Raw genomic sequence first — 13,269 nt, 5'->3', positions numbered from 1 at the left:
CTTGGAGTTCAGATGACCTGGATTCAAATCCCAGCTCTGCCACCTTCCTGCTGTGTGACCTCCCAAGGCCTCTCTTCCTCACTTGTAACTGGGATTCCTTCTTTCAGGCTAGTGGTTGTATGTGTAAAGGCCTCTTGCGCAGTGTCTGGGACATGGTAGATGCCTGGTTACATTTGGTTTCACTTCCCTTTTGCTTTAAAAACCTTTGGAAGTTTCACACATTTGTTTGACCTGGTGGCAGGTAGAACATGCAGAATAAAACTGCTGAACAGTCTCAGCATAAACAGAGGTGCTTTTCCAGCCACTTGGTTTCCCTGGTCAGCATTAGGACCTTGCCTTTTGTCTACCTAGATTCGTATCTTCACAACAGACAACTGCTGTTCAAGAGGTATTCAAATTCCAGAAATGTACCGCATCACTATTTGGAGAGCCTTTGAGTAATTCATGCACCTGAAAGACTTCTTAAAAATGAGAACGAGAAATAGCTCCTGACCTCCAGGAGCTGGCCTGGCACTCTCAGCCGGGCCTTGGCCCTCTCCTGTTGAGCAGAAACAATTTCACAGAACATTAACAGCAAACAAGGCCACTCTGCAGCTGTGATGGATCAGGACACAAGCAGGTGGAATGGGAAGAAAAGGGTTTTTTTCCTAAAGTTAAAAATAAATAAATAAATAAATGAAAGAACACAAACAGGACTACTCTGCTATCCTGTCTAAACACAGACAAAAAATGGACATTGTCCAAATCATGAAAAACACCAAACATCCCTCTTACCTGGCTGTGAGAGACGGCCACTTCTTTACCGGTCACAGCTTTAGCTCCAACCTAGTCATCTTCTAGATAAAAACTAAGATCCCCAATGACGGAATTAGCCCTGCTTCCTGACAGCAACCAACCCAAAGCAAAGCCTCACTTCCTTGAACCCACCCCAAAATCACCTAGTCCAAGCCAACCCCACAATAACTCCTTTCTAACCCCCTCCACCTCTCACATTGCAATGTGTCAATAAACCCACATTTGTTAGACTGGAGGTGTATTCCCGTTGGTCTTTGGCTGGAGGGCATTGACAAAATCCAAAAGGTAAACCAGGCCTGTTAAGCCAGCTCTCTTGCCTGAGGACAGGCACCTCCTCAGCTCTTCCACTTCCCTCTTCTGCCCTCCCCCAAAATCCAAACCACAGACTCTTAAATTGTGCCCTTCAAAGAACCATCAGTTAAGTCTTACACAATAGGGAGCTGAAAGGCCTTTCACGGACTGGGTCTTCCCCGGCCATTGGCAGAGTGGGTAAGAGCACAGGCTCTGGTGGCAGATCCCACCTCGGTCTCTCATTAGCTGTGTGACCTTGGGCAAGTTACTTCACTTCTCTGAATCTCTTTCCAGAATATGAGGACAGTAGTTCATCTCTGTCATTGGATTGTTTGGGGATTAAGTGCAGGTACATAGGGAAGCCACACAGCATTCAGTTAAGAGTATGGACTTCTGAGTTGAAAGCCCCGAGTTTGGACCCTGGCACTGCCTCTTACTAGCTGTGTGATCTCAGGCAAATTACGTGCTTCATTTCTGCTGCTTCATTTTTCTTATCAGTCATCCTGAGGATCAAATGAGATAGAACTTTGTAACTATTTGGAACAGTATCTGCCACCAATTAAATACTCAATACACATAACCATTGTCATTGCTATTGTTGTTACCGTTACTATTTAAAGTGCTTAGCCCAGTCAGGTGTCATAGCTCACACGTGTAATCTCAGCTACTTGGGAGACTGAGGCAGGAGGATCATTTGAGCCCCAGGTGTTCAAGACTAGCCTGGAAAACATAGACTCTGCCTTTAAAAAGAAAGTCCTTTAGCCCAGTGCCCAGGGCATATTAAATAGTTAGATGTCAGCTGTTATTATCATCATAGTTTCATTGCATTCAGTTTCTTATGACTCAGCCTGAAGGCAGAATTTGAAGAGTCTTAATTCCCTGGCAGGAAAAGTTGGCCTCAAAAGTAACCGGCCTGGCGAAACAGCTCACACCTGTAATCCCAACACTGTGGGAGGTGGAGCAGGTGAATCACTTCAGCCCAAAAGTTTGAGACCAGCCTGGGCAACATGGTGAAACCCCATCTCTACCAAAAAAACACAAAAATTAGCCGGACATGGTGGCATGCACCTGTAGCACCAGCCACTCGGGAGGCTGATATGGGAGGATCGTTTGAGCCCCAGAGGTTGAGGCAGCAGTGAGCCAAGATCGTTCCACTGCACTCCAGCCTGGGCAACAGAGCAAGACCTTGTCTCAATAAATAAATAAATGAACAAACAAACAAAACACATCCCTCCTGACCTGACTAGGGGAATTGTAGGACAAAGGTAAAGGAATTAAAGATTAAAGGCTTTGCCCTCAAAGGTAAATAGGAATCCCTTGTCAAAGTACCCAGAAGTAATAATAAGCAAATCTCACCTTCCCCTATATGTGTAGCAGGGACTTCAAAGTTAAAGGCCAAGATGCTCTCTCTGGGCATCATGATGCATCTGTCACCTTCAGGTGCCCATGACACAAAAATTACTCTCTTTCCTTGACAGTGTAACAGAGTTTCCTGGATCCTGATTTAATTCAGCAGTGAAGCGTTGGCATCTACCACGTTCAAAGCACAGTGCTAGTTCCATTCCACCTGGGGCCCACACCGACATTCCCACCTCACTTTAGGCCAACTGAGGGTTCCTCCTGACAGCAGCTGGTCTGTGTGCATATTTCCTGAAGATTCATCTCTTGTTGCTTAGCAACCGTAATAGTTCCAGTGTGTATTTGTGGGTGTTCTCTTTTAAATCTAAAGCATTCGGGAAATTGACAATGCACATGATTAGCTGCTGAGCACTATAATTAGTCTGTGGCAGGATAGAGGGAGATGCGGCCTCCTTGGCCCCCTTACCACGTAATGATTTGGGGAAAATGGATTTCATTTCAGGTATGCAGAACATGCACGATAAAGGGATGAGTGTCCAGCCTGACCTCAAAGCTTCTTTTTCCTATGGGGCTCTGGAAAACAATGACAACATTTCTGAGATCTACGCTCCTGCCACACTGCCAGTCATGCAAGAAGAGCACGGCTCCAGAAGTGCCTCTGGGGTCCCCTACCGAGTCCTAGAGCACACCAAGAAGGAATGAGACTCGCCTCCCTCTATTTATAACTGTCCCCACCAGGCTGACAGCGGTTCAACCCTGAATCCTAAAACTTGCCTTTCAAGTCTCATTTTGTTTTTAACTGAGAACGCTATGGATGATGATCTCAGAAAGCCTTTGTCCCTGGGAAAGGATGCGTTATCTTGGTCTTGGAAATTTCAGATGATGGGGGTGAGGGGATGGAAGCATTATTCCAGGTTGGCGGGATAGAATCCAGCTTCTGCCTGGATTAGCCCAGCAGGATTTGGAAAGCCTTTCTACCATCCTTGAGGATGGTAACTGAGCTTCCTCCGACAGTGACCAAAGGTTGCTGTATCCTTCAGAGCTAAGACAAGACGGAGAGTCTGCTGTTAATTCTCAAATCCAGCGAAAGGCTGGACACCTCTAAATCTCATCTTCCTCCACCTCATGTGCATGCCTGATCTCCCCAACACTCCTGGCGCCGTATCTGTGATAGCACTCGTGCTGCCTTCACATGGCAGGCTGGGCCAACCCTGGGTGGAAGGTTCTGCCATTTGTGTTTCAGAAATGTACATCTGCCTTCCAGTCATCTGTGCCCTTCTAGGGAAGATGTGCTTGATATGTTCAAATTGGATCTACTCTGAAAACGAATTTGATTTTGGTCCTGTGAGGACTACTTGTTTGTCTGCCTCCTGCCCCCAAAGGAATTAGGAAGTTAGGAGAAGGGGAAGAATAAGGAGGCTAGGAGAGGGTGATGATGCTTCAGCCCATTAAGGAAGAAAAGTCCCCCTTACTCTTACAAAAGGTGATTTCACCACTTAAAAAGGGATAGGTAGAAAATCTGGCCATCTTATGTGTTATTTTTTCCTGCATACCAGTGCCCCCTGGAAAGGTGGGGATGCTCATTTCAGAGACAGCCTCTTCACCTGTCCTCCGTCTCTCCATTACAGAGCCACAAGCCAAGCTCAAGTTACTGGTTAATTTCCTTGAAGTCAATAGAGACTCTCTGGGTCCTCATCCCCACGCATGTATGTCTGGGAGAAGCAAGCATTCTCAAAAACAGGGCTGTTGCTTTCTTCCTGGCTGCATGTGTGACTGTCTTCCCCTAGACTGTGTGTACTTTGAGAGGCGCAGATAAGGTCTGCAGACTTTAGTGGGCATAAGGATCCCCTAGAAGTGTGTGTAAAATGCAGATTCCTATACCCCAACTGCAGACACTCTTAAGTAGGACTGGAGTGGGGCCCAGGGGTCTGCATTCTTAACTGGTACCACCAGTGATTCTGCTACAATGCCACAATCCTGAGATTTCACACCTGGAAAGCTTAAGAATTTAAAAAGATGTTCTGCTAAAACCCCCAGGGCCCCATGCAACCTTGCCAGAAAGTTTCCTCCCTAGGGTTCCTTTGGAAGGTTAAATAATCCCCATAGGATCTGTGGCATTCTCCATCCAGTGAATACTACTTAGAGCTACACTCACCACTTCCCTAGACAGCCTTTAATAGGCATGATAACAGTGTTAATAGACCAGTGTGACAGATCACTTATCTTTGTGGATTGTGCTTAATACTGATTTAGTACTGATTTAATACCTTGACTTCAAAAACTGACATCTGTTGTCTGTGATAACCACTTCTGTATTGTGTCTTAACCACTTCTGTATTGTGTGGTCTTAACTACCTAAGGCGGCAGCGGGCAGTGGACTCCCTTCCCTTAGGATGGGGATCAACTCAATTCAACAAGATTTATAAGGCATTTACTATGTGCTAAGCATTTGGAAGACCCAAGCTACAAAGATAAGACATAGTTCCTGCCCTCCAGGCCAGCAGAGGGAGGCACAAATACCCAGGAATCTCTGATGGGTGTGAAGTGCAGTGGTGGGCCACAGAAAATGACCATCATGGAGACCCTGTCAAAGTTTGGACCCTGAGCCCAAAGGGGTATTCAGAAGTGGAGATGATTTTGGTCCCACTCATAGATGGGTGGCAAATCTAAGATTTGTATAAAGCATATGAAAGTAGGGTGATCATCCCCGAGGCAGAGGGGCCAGCATTTGCAAAGGCACAGAGATAAGAGGAGCAGGGCAAGAAAGGAGAGCCAGGGAAGGTGGTGGGAGACGAATCTCAAAGCTAAGTGGTGGAAGCTGTGCACAGTGGCTCACGCCTGTAATCCCAGCACTTTGGGAGGCTAAGGCTGGAGGATCACTTGAGCCTGGGAGTTTTATATCAGCCTAGGCAACATAGCAAGACCTTATCTCTGCTAAAAATTAAAAAAAAAAATTAGTTGGGTGTGGTGGGGCATGCCTGTGATCCCAGCTACTCAGGAGGCTGAGGTGGGAGGATTGCTAGAGCCCAGGAAGCCAAGGGTACAGTGAGCCACGATCATGCTGCTGCACTCCAACCTGGGTGACAATGAGCCCATGTCTCCAAAAAAAAAAAAAAAAAAAAAAAAAAGATAAGCAGTGGAGGCCGAATCATGGAAGGTCTTGAATACCTGGCTAAGGAGTTTAAAGTGTATCCAAGAGGACATGGGAGCCATTGATGGTTCATGAGGAAGAAAAGGGCAGGATCAGCACTGATGGAAAAGGAGGGCTTGTTCAGTGTGGAGGAGGAATCAGAAGGGGGAATGAGTTACCTTCTCCAAGCCCACAAGAACAAAAAACAAAAAGCAGGAATTAAAATCAGGTTTCACTGCTATTTGTGTATTCCTCCTTTCCCAAGTGATTTTTCTAAAGCTGGGAGTAGGGGCAGGAGGGAGAAAGAGAAGGTGAGCAGGGAGGCTATTTCGATGTGTCAAACCCAGGTGATCAGTAATAATTTGGGCATATATATGCTCCCAAACTTGCTCTGCCCCCCTCCTTCCCTTGCTTTTGGTATGGGCCTTTTAACCTTGGGCCAGCCGGCTTTCTTGAGATGAGTGAATAAAGTGCACTGTAATTTCAGGTCAGCTGTGGATCATGGGATCCTGCAGATCCAGGAACTGCTGCTGAGGCCTGGGAAGCTCCCTTGCCTGAGGGTTTGGGGCAGTGGCGTCATCCCACCAAGCTGAGCCTTGAAAGGGCTGAGCAGAAAGTTAAATGGTGGTTTCCTGAGTGGAAGCCACGCGTAGGTCACTTGAGTAGTCAGGAAGCACAGCTGATGTGAAGGCTAGTTCCTCCCTATCGTTGTCCCGTGGTATAAATGGACTGTCTGCTGATGGCCATACGCAGCACTGGGTGTTAGGATGGGGAAGGGGTGCATCAGGTTTCCACTCATAGCCCTGGTTCGTTATTGTTACTCACGGCTCTGACGTCCCCAGGTCCTCTTGAATGTCGCAAGCAATGTTAAATATCACACCTCGGTCTCCTTCCGAGCAGCCCAGGTCTCTAAAGCAAGGTCACCAAACTTGGGTTAAACTTCAGTTGCTATCACATCAAGGTTCAGGTTATGCAGATCTTGTAGTGTGGAGCTGAATTCTGGGTAGAGAAGGGAGAGCTGACTCTCCATTGCTTTCTAGTGGAAACCAGTCAGTTTGACGGCGCTGCGCAGGTACAGGACTCCATCAGGCTAGTGTTGGGGAACCAGCCCGGCAGCGTTCCATGTGAATTCCATATCCGTTCCAACACTGGCTGATAGGCAGACAAAAGGTTACTTGTGTGTTTCTCTGAGAAGCGGTGTAAATGAAGTCACCTTAGAATATATTCTGTGCGGATGCTTATATTTTGTTAACTTCACGACTTATGGCATGTCTTATTTTTCAAAAAAAAAAAGTACTAGGTGTGAATAACATTATGAAGTGGTATTTAATTAAAAATCCATGCAGTGACAGCTGAGTTCGTGTCTTATGTTTGGCTAATACTTCCTAGAATTATCTAGAACAGACTGTCTAGTAGAATTTTCTGTGATGACGGAAGTGTTCTGTGTCTGCGCTGCCCAACATGGTAGCCACTCTCGACATGTGGCTGTTGAATACTTTAAATGTGGCTAGTGCAACCAAGGAACTGAATGTTTAATTTCATCTAATTACATTTCCATATAGCTCATACATTAACAGTACAGATCTAGAGATGCCCATAATTGCAGTTGAGGCTCACTTGCGCTTCCCCTGCAACCCCGTAACCCTCACCGTGGTTAAAACCACAGACTCTCGGCTAGGCACAATGGCTCATGCCTGTAATCCTAGCACTTTGGGAGGCTGAGGCGGGCAGACCACCTGAAGTCGGGAGTTCAAGACCAGCCTGACCAACATGGAGAAAGCCCGTCTCTACTAAAAATATAAAATTGGCGGGGCGTGGTGGCACATGCCTGTAATTCCGGCTACTCGGGAGGCTGAGGCAAGGAAAGTCCCTTGAATCTGGGAGGTGGAGGTTGCGGTGAGCCAAGATTCCACCATGGCACTCCAGCCCGGGCAACAAGAGTGAACAAGAGTGAAACTCCATCTCAAAAAAAAAAAAAAAAAAAACGCACAGACTCTCTGTGTACACTGCTTGGATTTGATTCCTGGCTCTCTCACTTGTTAGCTATGTAGCATTGGGCAAGTTACTTAACCTCTCTGTGCCTCATTTGTGAAACAGGAATAACAGCATTATTAAGGATTGTTTTAGGATTGGATGGATTAATAGATGTAAAGTCTTGGAACTATATTGAGCATCCCATCAAGGCATTGTATTATATTGAAACAATGGGGTTTTTTTCTCTTTATTCTTTTTTAAATTATATAGTGAACACTTTTGATCTTAAGTATTTCCAAGCACATATGTCTCTTCATTCTGAGTTTCCAATTTACAAAGGCAGGTATAGTGTGGTACCTATATATTTATTGGTATAATCACAAAAATACAGAGTCATACAGACATATATTAAGCACTTACTGTATGCCAAATGATATATTAAGACCTCATATTTACATCTCACTTCTCCTTTATAACAGTTCCACAAGGTAAATTTTAATCATATCCTTTTATGATGAAGAAACAGACTGGCTGGGCATGGTGGCTCATGCCTATAATGCCAACACTTTGGGAGACCAAGGCAGGAGAATCACTTGAGCTCAGCAGTTTGAGACCAGCACAACATAGCAAGACCCCGTCTCTACTAAAAAAAAAACAAAAAATAAAAATTAGCAGGCATGGTGGTGTGTACCTATAGTCCCAGCTACTCAGGAGGCTGAGGCAAGAGGATTGCTTGATCCCAGGAGACTGAGGCTGCAATGAGCCATGATTACACCTCTGCACTCCAGCCTGGGCAACAGAGCAAGACCCTATCTCAAAAAGAAAAGAAATTGAGACTCAGGTCTCAGAGCTGGTGAACAGCAGAGCCAGTATTTGAACCCAGGACTGCCTGACTCCAGAACCTGAGCTCTTCCCTCTACAGTGCTGCCTTTCCTGGTGTGGGCAAGTGGGATTTTAGTGGGAGTAAGGTCTGCCATGGGTTAGGACATCACCTCTGGCCCAGTTTCAAAGGAAGGTGTGAACTTGAAGGACAGAAGCTCATTAGCTGAGTCTCTGGGGACCACATTTGCAATGGTCCCACCTGCTAGCCAGATGAGCCAGATGAGTGAATAAAATTCAGTCTGGCCGGGCGCGGTGGCTCAAGCCTGTAATCCCAGCACTTAGGGAGGCCGAGACGGGCGGATCACGAGGTCAGGAGATCGAGACCATCCTGGCTAACACGGTGAAACCCCGTCTCTACTAAAAATACAAAAAAAAAAAAACTAGCCGGGCGAGGTGGCGGGCGCCTGTAGTCCCAGCTACTCCGGAGGCTGAGGCAGGAGAATGGCGTGAACCCGGGAGGCGGAGCTTGCAGTGAGCTGAGATCCGGCCACTGCACTCCAGCCCGGGCTACAGAGCAAGACATCGTCTCAAAAAAAAAAAAAAAAAAAAAAATTCAGTCTATCAGCCAGGCGCAGGGGCTCACGCCTGTAATCCCAGCACTTTGGGAGGCCGAGGCAGGCAGATCACGAGCTCAAGAGATTGAGATCATCCTGGCTAACACGGTGAAACCCCGTCTCTACTAAATTTACAAAAATTATCTGGGCGTGGTGGTGCACGCCTGTAGTCCCAGCTACTTGGGAGGCTGAGGCAGGAGAACCGCTTGAACCCGGGAGGCAGAGGTTGCAGTGAGCCAAGATTGAGCCACTGCGCTCCAGCCTGGGTGACAGAGCAAGGCTCCATCTCAAAAAAAAAAAAAAAAAATTCAGTCTGTCACAGAGCTGGAGGGAATTTTAGAATCATCCACAACTCTCAGACTTTATTTCATGAAACAGTACAATTTTAAAATGGAGATTGACAAAGAGTTGCTTTTTATAGTTAATCTTGTTCTCATTAATTTTTTGCTGCTTATTCAGTTGTTATTTTTATTAGATTTTACTTTCTGGTTTCATGAAATAATAAAGTATTGAGATTGATATTGGCAAAAGGTTATGTCGTTAATCTTGTTCTCATTAATTTTTTTGTTTATTCAGTTAGTTTATATTTTACTTTTTGGTTTCATGAAATAAAAATGTTTAAGTAAATAGAGATTGGCAAAAGGCTACTAACTCTTTCTGTAGCTAATCTTGTTCTCTTTAATATTTCTTATTAGTTTCACTACAAAATCAGCTTTCTTTGTTCAAACAAACAGAAAAAAGGAAACAAAGTCCAAGGCATTGCTTAAGAAAAAGATGATGTTTGGTGCAGCAGCACCGTGTCCTGTCATGACCTTATTAAATGTCAAAATGCACCAAGCAGAATATTAAAATTAAATTATAAAGCAAATGCAAGCCAAGAAACAAACATTTTCCCATTGTGATGCCGTAAGGTATTCAGGTAGGAGCATGGTTCTGTGAAAGCTGCCCAGGTGTAAAGAGAGAAAATTCACATGGCAGCGAGCGCATTGCTTTTTGCCTTCTCCAGCTTATACTGAAATGTGAGGCACGCTGGATGGAAACTTTGATGCACTTAATTCTCAGGATTACTTTTTAAGAAGTTAAAAGACACAAAAAACCCAGAAAGCCCTATCTTTAACTCTCCTGTTTGTCTTTTAAACAACAACATCAGAAATACAGCTATGCGGTTGTCCCTCCACTCTGATCTTACAAAGCTCAGCTGTGTAGGTGTCCTGGGATGATTCAGGAAACTAGATAGCAATCTCTTATATTGCCTTATAATTATGAAAATATCTTCTATCAAAATTGTCAAGTCACAAATGTCTCTTCATATGAGTGAGACTAAGCATCTTTGCCTATGTTCATGTTCATGTACTTTTTTTTTTTTTTTTTTTTTTTCTGAGACGGAGTTTTGCTCTTATTGCCCAGGCTGGAGTACAATGGTGTGATATTGGCTCACCGCAACCTCCGCCTCCCAGGTTCAGGCGATTCTCCTGCCTCAGCCTCCCGAGTAGCTGGGATTACAGGCGCACACCACCATGCCTGGCTAATTTTTCTATTTTTAGTAAAGACGGGGTTTCACCATGTTGGTCAGGCTGGTCTTAAAACTCCTAACCTCAGATGATTACCCGCCCAAAGTGCAGAGATTACAGGCATGAGCCACCACGCCCGGCCACTATTTGTTGTGGTTTTTTTTTTTTGTAAATTGTCCATATGCTTTGCTCACCATTCTGTGGTGGTTTTGGTTTCTTATTGAGTTGAAAGTGCTCTTTGGTATCAATTAACCTTTTCTTTGTGATAACACCTACAATTATTTCCCCCCAGTTTGTTACTTGCCTTTTGATTTGCTTGTAGTATTTATTTTTACTATGAAAAGACTTTTTCTTCTGTGTTTTTTGTTTTACATATAATTATTTCTATATAAATGTTATTTACTTATATAAATATTTGCATTACATAATTGAATGTCTTTTCTTTTATAGCTTCTGGATTTTGAATCATAGTTTGAAAGGTCTAACTTATTCCAAGATTATAAAAGAATTCCCCATGTCATCTTTGAGTCTTTTTAGGGTTTTTTTGTTGTTATTGTTGTTGTTGTTTTTAAATATTGGACTTACTAGACAATAGTCTGGTTGTGTGTTTACATCTGAAAGCCACTTGGAGTTTATTCTGTTGCACAGTTCAAGGTATGGATCCAACTTTATTCTGCTGAGATAGCTACCAAGCTAGACCAATACCATTTATGGAATAGTCCAGCTGTGCCCTAAAGAATTGGATGCCACTTCTATAATACACTAAATATCTATGTTTTTGGGACTTGCCATTCTGTTCCATTGGTCTGCCTGTACATTCACCAGTAATACTGTGTCAATTATCGAGGCTTTCCAATATGTTTTCAAATCTGTTTGGACAAGTCTCAGCTCCTTGCTCTTGTTCAAACTTATGTTGTCAAATCAGAATATAGAAAGGAAAAAAAAAATACTCTACTATCCTGTCATTTCATTTAAAAAAGACATTAACACCAAAACAGTAAGAAGAGCAAAATCCCAGATAGTAATCCTTTAAACAGAATAATTTAGCTTTATGAAAAATGTCAGACATTGTCATTATTTGCCTGTTTTGCTGCAGGCCGATAAGATGAGAGCAGCATTGCAGAGCCACGCTTGGTCTTGGTACCGGTGTAAGGAGAGGGAGGGCCACAAAGAGGATGTCACTGGCTAGTCAGTTGCAGGCACAGAACTTGAACTCAGGTCTTATGATCTCTGGTCTTTTCCTCTTAACACCTTCTATATCCTAGGTCCACTACCCTTTACTGAGCTTTCACTCTGGGCAGGCACTTTACATGCATTATGCATTTCCTTCTCACAACAGCCCCACGAGGAAGCTGTTCAACCCCTGTTATATGATACACATGTGGAAACGAAGGTTCAGGGAAGTTCAGTAATTTGCCCAGGGCCACCTGGTGGGTAAGTGGAAGAGCCTGGATTCAAACCTACATATGACTGACTTCAAAGTCTGTATTTTTAAAAATTTTTCAGTCCATTATATATCAATAGACAATTATTCTAAATTCTTTATTTTTATTTATTTTTTGCACAGAATGAAACTTCCTTAGGTTCTGAGTAGCATGACAGCTATTAGCTTGTCAATCTTCATAAACTCCCTGGGCCAGGCCATCTGTCCTTTCATTGATATACCTAGTGTATCATGTCTTTTACTTTTTTCTTTTTATTTTATTTTATATTTTATTTTATTTTATTTTATGAGACGGAGTTTCACTCTTGTTGCCCGGGCTGGAATGCAATGGTGCGATCTCGGCTCACTGCAACCTCTGCTTCCTGGGTTCAAGCAATTCTCCTGCCTTAGCCTCCCAAGTAGCTGAGATTACAGGCTTCCATCACCACACCTGGCTAATTTTTGTATTTTAGTAGAGACAGGGTTTCACCATGTTGGTCAGGCTGGTCTCGAACCCTTGACCTCAGGTGATTCACCTACCTCTGCCTCCCAAAGTGCTGGGATTATAGGCATGAGCCACTGTGCCCAGCATGTATCATTTCTTTATTTTATTTATTTTGAGACAGGGTCTCACTCTGTTGCCCACACTAGAGAGCAGTAGTGTGATCACAGCTCACTGCAGCCTCGACTTCCCAGGCTCAAGTGATCCTCCCACTTCAGCCTCCTGTGTAGCTGGGATTACAGGAGGCACCACCATGCCCAGCTAATTTAAAAATTTTTTTGTAGAGACGGGATTTGCTATGTTGCCCAGGTTGGACTTGAACTCCTAAACTCCCGCAGTCTGCCTGCCTTGGCCTCCCAAAGTGTGGGATTACAGGCATGAGCCACTCTGCCTGGCCCAGGTATGTATCATTTCTTAGGCAGTCATGTCCATCAGGGTCAAGTCAGGAGACAGAAGCCATAGCAGTTATTGGAACAGAAAATTTAACATAAATAATTGTTAACTAGGGTTGGATGCAGTGGCTTATGCCTGTAATCCTAGCACTTTGGGAGGCTGAGGGGGGAGGATTGCTTGAGCTCAGGAGTTCAAGACCAGCCTGGGCAACATAGTGAGACCCTGTCTCTACAATAAATACATACATAATTGTTAACTAGGTATACATTTTTTTCACAAGGTAGCTGAAAGGGCAAAAGAGGGCTAAGGTATTGAGGAGAGAGCACTGTCAGAAGCCGCCACCATTAGGGCTGGGGGAAGACAGGTAACAGGTTGGAATCATTAAAATGCAGGTGCCTGGAGGAGGGGCCCTGTGGAGCTGAAACTCAAGCACTGAGGAGGCAGCCTCACTAGCT

The 13,269-nt window shown here is 44.4% G+C and overlaps 1 protein-coding gene across 3 annotated transcripts in view; it reads left to right on the top strand.

Moving 5' to 3' along the window:
* The window catches only part of NIPAL3 (NIPA like domain containing 3), a 55,988-nt gene extending 49,064 nt beyond the window's left edge, over positions 1 to 6,924 (top strand). For 2 of the 3 annotated variants that reach the window (XM_007980027.3, XM_038005843.2), the window contains one exon: positions 2,948 to 6,924. In XM_007980027.3, the coding sequence (XP_007978218.1) occupies positions 2,948 to 3,147 (200 nt within the window). In that variant the 3' untranslated portion in view covers positions 3,148 to 6,924. The other variant, XM_073007700.1, reaches the window with a different exon arrangement.
* Positions 6,925 to 13,269: the final 6,345 nt, after the last annotated feature.

This window comes from Chlorocebus sabaeus, chromosome 20 (assembly GCF_047675955.1).
Source record: "Chlorocebus sabaeus isolate Y175 chromosome 20, mChlSab1.0.hap1, whole genome shotgun sequence".
In the NCBI taxonomy this organism is placed as follows: Eukaryota; Metazoa; Chordata; class Mammalia; order Primates; family Cercopithecidae; genus Chlorocebus; species Chlorocebus sabaeus.
The sequence above is the reverse complement of the archived record's forward strand: the minus strand, read 5'-3'. Positions and strand labels throughout refer to the sequence as shown.